Source organism: Podarcis tiliguerta (genome assembly GCF_965153285.1).
Source record: "Podarcis tiliguerta genome assembly, chromosome: 7".
In the NCBI taxonomy this organism is placed as follows: Eukaryota; Metazoa; Chordata; class Lepidosauria; order Squamata; family Lacertidae; genus Podarcis; species Podarcis tiliguerta.
The window spans coordinates 76,842,446-76,855,733 of record NC_139540.1 but is presented as its reverse complement, the minus strand read 5'-3'; the positions used below and the strand labels follow the sequence as shown (position 1 = coordinate 76,855,733).

General features: G+C 41.8%; 1 protein-coding gene across 6 annotated transcripts in view; it reads right to left on the bottom strand.

Moving 5' to 3' along the window:
- The window catches only part of LOC310681506 (catenin delta-2), a 248,418-nt gene that overhangs the window by 48,787 nt on the left and 186,343 nt on the right, over nucleotides 1–13,288 (bottom strand). For all 6 annotated transcript variants that reach the window (XM_083449350.1, XM_083449353.1, XM_083449352.1 and 3 more), the window contains one exon: nucleotides 8,704–8,854. In XM_083449350.1, coding sequence (XP_083305476.1) covers nucleotides 8,704–8,854 — 151 coding nt within the window. The remainder of the gene's footprint in view (nucleotides 1–8,703; nucleotides 8,855–13,288) is intronic.

The window sequence follows — 13,288 nt, the reverse complement described above, 5'->3', positions numbered from 1 at the left end:
TCGGCCAAGCTGATAAAGCTCATTTTCTTCCCCCGAGTCTTCGGAATCGCCTCCCAACGTGTTTAATGACCTGAGCCTTTGATAAGGCTCCAAGGCACATTCTCCAGCAGAGTTTCCGGCACAGGAAAGAGACGAGAGGTTTGGGCTACATTGTAAAGAGTTTATTTCTAAGCTATGGAGACAGGAAAAGACATCCTCTCTCTATGAAAGCAGAGAGCAACTGAACAAAGGAAACAGGAAACCACTAACGTCACATCCCGTCTCCTTTCCCATGAGACTGGAAGGTCTCTGGAATGTGAACAGTCCTGTGACTCCATGCAGCTGCTTAGTGGGAAACAGAACCTAACACAGCTTTCCCTCTCTGCTCAGCACCCCTTCAGTAAAGCGGCAGGAGAAGCGGAGCCCCTTCCATTTCTCCTCCTGCTTTGCGGAAGGGGTGCTGCGCAGAGAGGGAAAGCTGTGCTGCGGCTCTCCAGCGAAGCGAAGCCAGGAGAGCAAGAGGGATTGATCCCTCTTGCTCTCCTGGCTTCAGCGAAAGCTGCGCAGCCTGCATTCGCTCCGTAAGACGCACACACATTTCCCCTTACTTTTTAGGAGGGGAAAAGTGCATCTTATAGAGCAAAAATACGGTATTTGCTTCATGAAGAAGTACTTTTCGTGCATTACATGCAAGGGGAAATAGAGAATAAATGAATGAATGAATGAATGAATAGGAAATATGTGAAAGGGCCATAGATACAGAGAAGCTATTACATACCAAAAAAACACAAAACCCTGTGCTTTTACAAGGCTCTCTGCTTGCCTTATCAAAGTGCCTACTAGCGTTCTCAAAGCTAAGTTGGCTACAATACTAGTAGCATAAATTCTGCAATATAATTCTTTTTTTCTAAAACCTACCATCATCTGGCTGATCGATCCTTGCTTGTGTCTATAGAATGCTTCCTTATTCTAGTTCAAAATAATAATGACTTTTCAGAGCCTGATTGGGAATGCACAGTATTTTAAATGGCTTTTGCTTTTAATTATTGGTACGGTCATAATGTAGGAAAGCCACCCCCCCCCAAAAAAAATGGTTCTTGATCAGACAACATTTAATTTCAACTGAAATGTCAGTGTAGCAAACAATGTTTTAAATGCACTGTAATTTCCAACCAGCTTCTTCTTTGTTCTATTTTGGCTGGTTAAAAGCCCACAAAAATATAGTGCAGAAGGCCTTTATTATCTCTCCCGGTACATCTCTCTCTCTTTCTAGATACAATCTGTATTATGGTAACAAATTGAGGCTATGAAGAAAGATCACAGACCCATTTCGGCTCTGCAGATGTGTCAACAGGTGGGAAGAAAAGGTATCGCAAAATCGTTATGTTCGTATCAGAGTCAGTGACCTCCAGACACTAATTATCTAGCTAGTATTGAATGTTTTGTATGGATCAGGGTATACAGGCGATTCCTGATGTGCATTTGAAATACAATAATGCATAAGTTCTAAAGAAATGTGTAAGCAGCTCTTCTGCTATAGATGAGGCAACCAGGGAGAAATCACAAAGTTGGCTGAGGTTCTAGGTAAGAGGATAGAGGCTGGGGGGGGGGGGGAGAGCAGCAAATAATGTTTTAGGTAACATGAAGGGGATTCATAAATGGGCTCAAAGAGCAACTAAGTGGTTTTACTCTTAAAATGTGGACACAGTTCTAATGAATTATATCTTTGGTTTCAGAGGTAAACTTGCTATTCTGGTAATGTGGGATTGATGTGGCTCTTTTTTCTACACTGTGAATAAATGCAGGTGATATTGCAATATAGAAACATTATGGGCATTCTATTTGTATGGGCTTCTGTGAACCTTTTCTTCTCAATCTGTCGCATTTTCCAATAATCTCAACAGAGAATCAATTTAAAAACAAATAACTGGTTGAATGCTACAAGAGCTGATAGCAACATGATTAGGTAAAATTCCCCAAAGTTTCATGACTTAATATGTTGATCTAGTTTGTCTTGACACGAGTCCCATGAAAAAGAAAGGCAAGCTGGTAGTTTCAGCACCATGGGAAGCTCTAAGCGAACCACTTGATCTGACAAAGATTGGGGCTGGATTGAAGTCTTTAACTGGATGGAAAATTTGTACATTTCCTTCCCACCAATAATTGCTTGCTTGAAAGAAACACCTATCATATTGAACTGCACTTAATTTCCATGCAGGTTAGCTAAGGATTGTGGTCCTTAGACCTACTTGGTGACAAAATACCTTCAGTAAATCTGTCTGGTACAAATCAAAGGGAGTTTTTTAAAAAATGTGTCAATGGCCACTGGATGATTTCACAAGCATCATTGAGCATCACAATTCCACTGACCAACTTCCAGCATTTTATCAAAAAATAAATGCATTCCCTGAAGTACAGGGAGAAGCTTCAATCTCCAACAGCTTCTGTAGATGTGCCACAGAGAGCCTATTATCTCATGAACTTCTCAGGCAGCTGCAGATTTAAATCAATCCATGCCTATTTTTGGCCACGGTGTGATGCGATGAGCTAGTTGAGGGCATGCTGATGCCACATGCAGTACTCTCTGTGGGCTTTTAGCATGGCACTACTAATTCTCCAGAAACTACTCTTGCAGTAGCATGGAAAAAGCCAATTGGCTTTGAGTTCTGCACATGGCACCGCAACAGCTGCAGCTGGTAATCGGCACAAACTAAATGAAAATATATCTGTCACATGCTGAGAAGGGCAAGAGAGGAAGCCGTGCGCCTGCAACATCCACAGACTGATTAAACAGAGCTGAAAAGCTTCAATCTCTGCAGCATTATCTCAGAAGTGGGTAAAAATTTACAAGTGTTTGCCAGTACATGGGCTATTTAGCAGCAGGCAGAACGTGGGGCAGTAATGGGACCTCCTTAAACCAAAGAGAGTGGCTGGTGGCCTTATGGTCTTTTCGGATGATGGGGATTCTGAAGAAGCCGGGGACATCAAGAACCACTTCAGAAATGAAATCATCTTCCTTGCCTGGGGCAGACTCATCTGAGCCCTGGGTCACGACACAACCCTAATGTTATAGTAAGAGATGAAAAGCTTCCTGCTTTTTAAAAACATATGTTTTGGCATGTACGAATTCCCAATTCACAGAGGAGGAAACAGGAAAAAAAGCTTATAATAAGATGAAACATCTGCTTATAAAAGCAAATCTCAATGCAGAAATATCTTTTTAAGCCAAGCCTGTGAAGACTTGGGGAGGGAAGGTGGGAGCGGGTTACAAGATAAGGCCATGGTATAGTGATCACACATTTCTTAATTTGCTTCCATGGAAATTATGCGTGGGTCCATTAGCATGATTAATTTGTCTTTGGTGGAAAACAACTGTGCACGGAGACCACGTTGCAGTTTTATGCTGCTTGGCTGCCTTGCATAAATTAAAATCAAAACCATTTAGGGCTTGATACAGTCCTAGTACAGGTGGTGTGCTCCTGGAGGAGTTCCTTGGGACTCAGTAAAATCTTGCTTTCCTCAGCCCTCTGCTGATGGATTGCATGCTGAATGCCCAGATAACGGAAGGGATGGGAAGCCCATGTAGACCTCCTCCATCCTGCACAATTTAAAGATTTCATTTAGGTAATCTCCCTCGTATACCGATATCCTGAAAATGGAAAAGGCTTTTGACAGGTTGATGTAATGACACCTACAGTTAGTGTTTTGCTAAAGAATATAGGTTGGTGATTCATTTTCCCTAACGGACCAGCCAACACTGCCTATGGATCTGTATTAGGACTGGTGCAATTTAACTTACTCATAAAAGAATCTGATGTCAGGGCTGAGCAGTGACATAGCCGTGTTTGTGGATGGCACCTAATTTTCCAGGATGCTGAACACCCAAGCAGGCTGGGAAGGGCCCCCAAACCAACTCTTCAAAGTGGGGGAATGCAGCCAAGGCAGCACAAAACTGAGAAGCTCCATTTGGGGGCGCTAAATTTTGGCCTTGCACAGGGCTCCATATGACAAGTCCACCCTTGGGACATGGCAATCAAGCAAACAGCAATAAAGTAGCAACTGAGAATTAGTGTAAGTGCTATGCTATGCATACATTTTGTGTTTGTGTGCTAACTTCCCATATGCAACTCTGAATGGGTTGTGACTGCCCTGGAAAAATGTCTTAGACTATGGTGGACAACTCCCTGTAAATGCCAACTTGTTATACATGGGGGGGGGGGGGAATGAGCAAATCCAATGTTAGGAGTTATTTGAAGGGAGATGGGGAGCGAAACAGCCTGTCTCTTAATGCCAAGTGATGATGAAGCAACATTTGGAATATTGCATACAGGTCTGGAAAAGGTACAGGAAAGCACAACTAAAGCGATTCAATGGGTTGGAGTAACTTCCTTGCAAGGCAGGGCTTTTAATTTTTCTTGAAGGATAATAGGGTTATAAAATTATGAATCATTTGAGAATGTCAGAGAGATCGCCCTTCTCCAATCAAGCTGATGAGCAGCAGGTTCAGAAAAAAACAAAAGGAAGGCCTGCATAAAAATTTAATTAAGGGCTTACCCAGACTTCCATAAAAACCCACTCTTTACAGCTGAATTGGAGAAAATAGCAATCTGCCACTTCAGGAAAACCTGAATTGCTGTTTGTTCCGATTCTGTTTTAAAGAGTGGGGTTTTCTGCGGAGAGCAGCGGGGAAAACAAAGAAACGCTCAGATGCAGAACTTTAAAGTACAGAGCTGTGCCTAGAAAGCACAGGGCAAAAGTTAAGTATGGGTAAATCCTGATGTTATGGAGTTGAGCATGGCCACTAGATTTAGATGCCCTTAAAAAACAAATCCTGCAGGGTTCCTAAGTGGGCACATCTAAAAATATATTTGGGAACTCCTTACTGATAGTATTTGGACAGTAATTACTTATGACTTGGTATTGAAATAAATGTTATAATAATAAAATAAGGCATGGGGAACAAGAAATGCCTAATTGTAATGTGGAGCAGATCAAAAACTAAGCTAATCTCCCATTCTTAATCAATTTTCTCCCTCTCATTTGAAGTGTGAACTCAAGGTGCAGTTCTTTTTCTCTCTCTCTCCCTGTAATCATTTTTCCTTTGCCTTTGAAGTTTATGGAAGCTGAGGGCAGCTTATCAGAGAAGTCCTGGTGAATATGAGATGCTTAGACTGGGGGGTGGATGCGAGGAGTGAATAAGAGGAATTTCAATATCCCTAGGAAGAGGCTGAGCTCTTTAGTAAAAAAAAAAGCAAAGCAAATACCTATTCAGTCCCACAGCAACAGAAAGCATTTCACTACAGTGGATAAAGTACTGAAATCCATCCTTAGAACCATCATCTCAAAAGGCTTTGCTTAAGATGTACTTTGTACTTCGGATTCTTAGTGACTCACAAGAGAGACTGAGATATCCCACCCACCCCTCCTGCCCCCCTTGGAACTCTGTATAACATACGATAATAGCTTTAACACCAGGAGACTTAATACCTATAGAGAGTTTATGCGCTGGCTCAACAACACATTTTATCTTATTGTACTCCTAAGATGGTGTGTTTAGAATTGCAGGTCACTTGAAGCAGCTGTTCTTGACTATTTCTGTTTACCATAAAGGGTTCACTAGGCTTTAGATGCAATGACGTAAGTTAAAATGACATTATTTGCCCAAGGAATTTCGCTTGGCTATACAGCGAAGAAGGTATCTGAATGTGGAACTCCTGTGTCCCAACACACACAAATGTGCATTAAGAGAACGCTCTTGAGCTCACTTTCTCACGCAGATGTAGCAATAGCATACCAATGAATTACATAGTCACTGGCTGGATGTTCTGCTGCTGTTATTGCTGCTCCCACCTCTTCCTCCTCCTCTTAGGGAATAAAGGGAATGAGTCAAGGAGGAGCACCCGTTGCTTTCATCTAAGGAAGTTGCGTGTGAGGCACTTTCTTTCCTGGAAGCAGTGGCGGGAGCAGAGGTGCAAAGAGATATTAGGAAAGGAAGAAGGGGGCAGTGGCAGTTCACCCCAGTAAGGGTGCAGGGCCTGTTCGGATGGCCCACCGTCGGAAACCAATGGAACCGGATTCCTGAATGCTCCAGTGGAGAAAGTTGGTGATCTGGCCTTGCTATGGAATGACATGATCACTCCTGATCATCTTCTCTGGTGTTTTGGAACTGAATCAGCTCCTTTGTACTCTGGAGGAAATCATTCAGTGATGTGATTTCCCCACCTTTTGTCACAAAATGAGTTGTTTGTGTATATATTAAGGCTAAAATGTGTGAATTGCTTCTACTGAAAAGCACAGTGTTTCACACAATGTGAGGCACTATGAAAGTTCTCTATATGGTGATTGATCTGTGATGTCTTTTCATGGATAGGTGGGTCTCCACTTGAGGCTGCAAGCCACTGAGTGATAAAGGGATGATTGACACATAAACGATCAGGTTTCACATCTTAAAAATGTGAGATGGGGAAAGCAGCATCTGAAGCAACTCTGAAAAGCCTTCTGTGAGCTCCTTTACTCTTTAATATTCTTCCCTTTCTAAACTGTAGCCAACATGACTGAAGATGATAGCCCAATGGCCCTCTGAATATATATTTATCCACTGGAGAATTAAAACCAGTCAACTGGCAGTCAAGGCAGCCTTTCATGCCATAAATGTGAGGACAGAGAAACCACCTTTAAAGAATGAGTGGAGAATTTGCTCCCAGAAAACACTTTGCATTTTGTTGTGGTGGCCAGCAAAGAATGCTTCAAAGCAGCCAACTCAAATGATAAAGTTTAGAAAATGGACATGGGCCCAATGAAAAGTGACTAGAATAAGCATTTTGTATGGCGTGGCTAAAAAATAATAACCTCATGTCTCATGTTGAATCAGTTGACTACTGGCTAGGTGGTGAGAGACTTCACGGCCTAGGACCCTCGTACCTACGGGACCACCTCTGCTGATATGCCCCACGGAGAGCCTCAAGGTCCATAAATAGCAACACCCTAGTGGTCCCGGGCCCTAAGGAAGTTAGATTAGCTTCAACCAGAGCCAGGGCCTTTTCAACACTGGCTCCAGCCTGGTGGAACGCTCTGCCTCATGAGACCAGGGCCCTGCAGGATCTGATTTCTTTCCGCAAGGCCTGTAAGACAGAGTTGTTCCGCCTGGCCTTTGGCTTGGAGCCAATTTGATTCCCTCCCCCTCTTTCTTTTTCCTTTTTCCTTTCTCCTCTTGTGATGAGGCTGCATTTTAATATTTCAATATTTTAATGTTGTATTTTAATCTTGTTTTAAGTTGTATTCATTCAACTTGTTTTTATTATTGCTTGTTAGCACCCTGAGCCCGGCCTTGGCTGGGGAGGGCGGGATATAAATAAAAATTATTATTATTACTATTAATGAAGTAAAAATGGCTTTTGGACACGAATGTCATTTCGACTGCCCTGCTACACCTCAAGTCTTTACCAGTCTTTTCCCTGCAGAACATAGCTGGCAGAGGCTGTGACATTCAGCACTGCCTGGTTTTCTTCCACATTACATACTGTGGACACTACCTAGGAGACGATTTGTACTCCACCTGCACAACCATTTTATCTTGAGTCACACTGCATGAATAAAACCCAAATTGCTACATGTGGTACCTCCTGACAGAGCTAGCATTTGTTTTTGTTTTTTAGACTGTATCTCTTGAATTCTTTGCAGTCCCTTCTCAACTATTGTGAACAGCAGGTGAGCCTAACTCAATGGCTTGTGTAGCACACACTCACCAAACAAAGCAACAGTATGAAAAATTTCAAAGTGAGGTGAATAGGAACAATAGAAGGAATCATACACATGTAATAAATGGTAACCACAGCTGGGATAAAACGTTCCCATTCAAGAGTAAAACTTGCACCGTTTCTATTACCAAAGAGTATAATTAACAAAACTCAACAGGCAGCCAGTGAACTTGGCCGTTTTATAAGCAACCAAATTACTGATGAGCTTTTCAGTGCCAATTATCATTCAATAAAAGCAAGAACAGATTTTCAGTATGCTTCCTATATAAAGAATGCTCACTTCCTAGTTTTCAGATTATGCTAAAAATAGCATGAGTGGTTCTCTCGTGACATGCTGGAGAGGCAACAGAAGTACGAGGGTTCTTTATTCCAAGTAGAAACTCCTCCTATTCAGTCTAAATATATTAAAACTGCATATGGTTCTTTCTAAGGCAACTCAGTAGCCGTAACAATGCTTTAATTCCTAGTGGCTCAACCGCCTTGGGATTTTGATTTAAAAATAAAAATAAAAATACAGAAATCCACAAAAGGGCCAGGGAATGTACTCTGGTTTTTTTGAAGAGGGGAGAAGAGGCATCCGCTTCTTTCACTTTCTCATACCTTCAAGCTTAACTTTGATAATTTAACCACACTGGATTAAGTCAGGGAGAAGGGGAAAAGTTTGGCTGAGCAAATGACTTCTGATCCTAGTCAGAAGAGACACAAGGCAACAATGATCCTGGGTCAGGGCATACATTCAGAGCCTTAGAAGATCATGCTAATGCTTTCTGTATTTTTATTTTTAAAGCATAACTGAATATAGAAGAAAATAATATAATATTTTAATGCTAAATAACATCCAGCAGTTACTTCTCAAAGAGTAGCATTTCAGGATCACACACACAAGCAAATTTGACGGCAGCATGCTGAGGTGAAAGGGATAAGAACGATGTTTTCCAACAAGACATAGCACAATATAAGCGCTTACCTATTAACTCTTTATTTCGGACATCTAAGGCCATATTCCGTAAAGCTGTTGCAACCGCACATACTACCCGGTCATTATCTATTCGAAGCAATTCTACCAGTATAGGCAGGCCTTTCTCTTTCCGTACGGCAGCGCGGATATAGACTGACCACTGTAACAAAATATTGTATAAGGCAGAACGAAAAGAAAATGGAGCTCTACAAATTGCAAGAGCAAGGCATTAATTACCATGACGTCTGCTATTTAGAAGAAGAAAATGAAGTTCATGAACTGCCAGATGTGGTTTTAAATGACCCATTCCTGATCACTTTGATTTGAACAGGTAATCCGAAAGTCGAAGTTCCCAATTTAAAAATCATTCAGATAATTTATGCTTCATAAATGTGTTGATGTAACTTTTTTCCACCAATGATTTGAGCCCCAGGTTTCATTATTTTGGACAGAAGCATATTGAGAAATATCTAACATACTTGAATCCTCTAGCAATGCCTCTCCATAACTTTCTTTCTTAAACATAAAAAAACTGTTCCAAGGAACGCTGAAGGGGTACTGACTTCAGCCAGGATCTCCATAGCTCAGTAATGGAAACCACAACAAAACCTACAACATGTGGACTTTGACTACTGCAGGGGAAACAGCACAAGTAGCGTGCCTCCAAAGGTGTTTCGAACTTGAATGTGGAAAACACTATTTTGGAAAATTTGGTTGCCATGTTGTATTCCTGTGCAGCAACTGTCTCTTATTCAATAAACTTTGTTTTCTGCCCTGCTCCAGTGATTTTTTCTGGCATGGTTTATATGTATTATTTTTTATATTTCAATAAACTCAGAAAGGGCACCCCCTAAAAAAAACACCCACTGTTCATGTGCCTCTGATCACTTATCCATGGCTAAAGCTTCGGACTGGGCAATGAGATTGTATGCTTCTCAATTGTTCTCCACATTAAGTATTATTTGGGCACTGATTTGGCACTGATTTGCTAACCAGAATTCTCATCCTAAACCAGGATTGAAGGATGATAATAATATTGGTCTATGTTTCAGGCTGGCTGTAAGGATGACTAATATAAGCAAAGTGTTTGAACCACTTAGGAAAAGTGCTATATAAATACTATTATTATATTATATAACCTAGTCTCTCCCCCCCCCCCGACCTATTGTCCCCACAACTCTCAATTGTTCCCTAGGAAGAGGGAATGTTTGTTAAATCACTCTGGAAATTGTAGCTCTGTAGGAAACCTGTGACACAAACTCCATGATCCAAAAGAACCACACAACTAATGGATGTTGTGTTTGTGTTTCTCAGACAGCAGGCTCCATTCTGTATGACAAATGAGTTTTGGAAGTGACATGAGTTTCAAAAGCAGTATGTGACAAGGCATGGAGGTCTGCTGCCCAAAGCAGGTGAAGCCGAAAGACTGGCCAAAACGTGTAAAACAACAATTCTGTCCCACATTCGGTTTTCCCCAGATTGAGCAACAGTTCTTTAGCCCCCTGGAGAGAAGCTACAGAGAGAATCCACAAACTGTCATTGTGATTGAGGCTATAATCTTATTCATTCCTTCAAGTCCTGGACCATACAGGCACCTTTATTAATCATGTGAGATATCTCTGGGTACCTAACCTGTCAATTAGGATATATTTGCAAGCAATTATCCTGAGCAGTCTGCGCTGCCGGGACACATTCAGGCTGAGATGCTGAAAGAATTGAGAAATAGATTCACTCTTGTGTGTCCTGATTATTCTTTCAGTTTGCCTAAAGCCATTGAGAAACATCCTTGCATTTCTAGATTGCGGGTCAATAAGCTTCCACAAATCTACTGAAGGATAATTTTTTTAAAAAAAACACCACCACCACCATAAAAATGGGAAAAGACAAAAGAGGGTCTTTTGCGCCTTTTAAAATTAGATGGCTTGCCAATATACTTAATCATCCAGTTACTCCATAAATCAGTCTGACATCAGCGTTCAAGTAATTGCTCAGCATGAAAAGGAAGGCAATTCCTATGGGAACAGCTTGCTCCAAGTCATAGAGAGGTAAGGCAGAAAGCAAAATCCATTTCTTTTGCTTCCAGTGGCTGCTAAATTGTCAAAGGCATGCATGGAAGTTGCATTAAATTCTACGAGACTATTTATAGATAATGGAATTTGTGGGGCGTAACTAGCAGACACTGCTCTGTAGAATCGCAGCTCATCATGATATGCCCCCTCTTCATTGGAACTGTCCCTTCTTAGAAGAGTCAAGGTAATTAAAGAGGAAAAGACTGCAACATAACGATACCCCTTAGTTTTTAACTGCTATCATAAAACCTCAGTTTCTAAGGCTTTATCCTTTGGAGAAATTAGCCTGAGAATCTAAGGTGGGCAAGTGCAAGCTATATCCACGCCATGGGAAACAGCAGCAACTTAAAGAGGGATCTGTTTTGAGAAGGGGAGGGAAGGGGGTTATAACCTCTACTCCATCAGCTGTTTGGAACCACTAAATTGTCTTTGGGGGCTTCTCCTTCCCCCTTGCAACACTCCTCCCCATTCTCCGTAAACTGTGCAAAACGAGAAATATATTATCATATGGATGCAAATAGCAGAAATATATTGCTGTCTTTTGTAAGAGCATAAGTACATCATTTTGGAGTTTCAACACTTTCCAAATTAAACTTTACTGCTGCAAATTTTCTGCTGTGGAATTCATTTTTTTGGGTCACAGTAACAAGCTCATGAAACTCAGGTTCTTTGCATAGCTTAGGAATGGCACTTGGGGAGGGCGTGGACACTTGTGCTATTAACAGCTGCAGCGGGCAGAAATTCAACAGGTTAAGTATGATATAAAATGGAAATACCACAATAGGCAAAGTATCACCTATTGTTATTCTGCGGTCCCTGATATTATTATTATTAAGTTCATTTCTATCTATATTGGGGACCCAGCCCTTCTGCAAAAGAGGACACAAATGTGAATGCATCTGCATATGATATAAAGCATGGAATATAAATTTTACACAAATTTGTGCTATCTTTTGTGGGTAGGGTAGAAGGCCCAATTCTGATAAAGTGTACTAAGCTCAGAAAATCTTGCTAGCCCCCCTGATGAGATGAGACAGGAATGTTGTGGGGCTTTTTTGGTAGCTAGCTGGTAGTTCTAGAATCTTCTCCCTGAAAAAGACTCCCAACGTCTCATCTGTGATCTCTTCGGAAACACTGCGGGATTTGTTTTGGCCTTTGAGAGATTGCTTTAGCCTACAGTATTGCTGCACCCCACCCCAATCTCCCAGCAGTGCAAGATTTGAGGGATCCCAGGTGCTTACCTAGGGTTCATGTTTGCTTTTGGGAATGAAGCACAGTGGGCAATGGTGTCTTTATGACACGTGGCCTATTTACATACATACAGTGGTACCGCGGGTTACATATGCTTCAGGTTACAGACTCCGCTAACCCAGAAATAGTACAGTGGTGCCTCGCAAGACGAAAAGAATCCGTTCCGTGAGTCTCTTTGTCTAGCGGTTTTTTCGTCTTGCAAAGCAAGACCATTAGCGGATTAGCGCTATTAGCGGTTTAGCGGCTATTAGCAGCTATTAGCGGCTATTAAAGGTTTAAGAGATTAGCGGATTAGCTGCTAAAAGGCTATTAGCAGCTTAGTGCCTTAGAAAAAGGGGGTGGGGAGTGAAAAAAAACACCCCAGGAATCGCAAGATATTTTCGTCTTGCGAAGCAAGCCCATAGAGAAATTCGTCCTGCGAAGCACCTCCAAAACGGAAAACCCTTTTGTCTAGCGGGTTTTCCGTCTTGCGGGGCATTCGTCTTGCGGGGCACCACTGTACCTCGGGTTAAGAACTTTGCTTCAGGATGAGAACATCCTGCCGTGCTCCGGTGGCGCGGCAGCAGCGGGAGGCCCCATTAGCTAAAGTGGTGCTTCGGGTTCAGAACAGTTTCAGGTTAAGAACGGACCTCCGGAATGAATTAAGTACGTAACCCGAGGTACCACTGTATATACAACCTGAGCCTATGAAGGAGGGGTTCACATAAAACTCAGCCTTTGTCCTCCTAACTATCTAAAACATGGGGGAGAGGCCCCACCCATTTGCCATCTGGCACAGATCCCCCTTTCCTTTGTTCTCTTTATGCGCCCCTCACCCAGGTGATTACCTTGTCAAGAAGCTAGCTTGGCTTGAGTAGCTTTTAATACTTGTTTAAGTTATAGGTGTCTGGCACACACAATAACTCATAACAGTAATGTGTGTGTGTGTGTGTGTGTGTGTGTGTGTACTTGGGTATTTTCACAAGCATACTGTTTGCTGTATATCACCCAAAAAAGTGATGTTATTGAGAGGGCATTTGCTGATAAGTGTGAAGAAAGCTCTATTTGTAGTGAGGTTTTTGTGAATAAATATTTTCTACATGATAAAAAGGCACCACCATTGGGCAAGCAGCAGACTAAATGACTTTGCTTAAGCAAAGGATATACAAGGTGGATTAGGCACTTTTCTCTTCTCTTGGAAACAGTCTCCCTCCAGGGTCAAACACATTTGAGGCAAATTGACAGGGTAGAATGAAGAAGCTTAGAGAGCCACTGTTTATTCTATACAAGTTTTC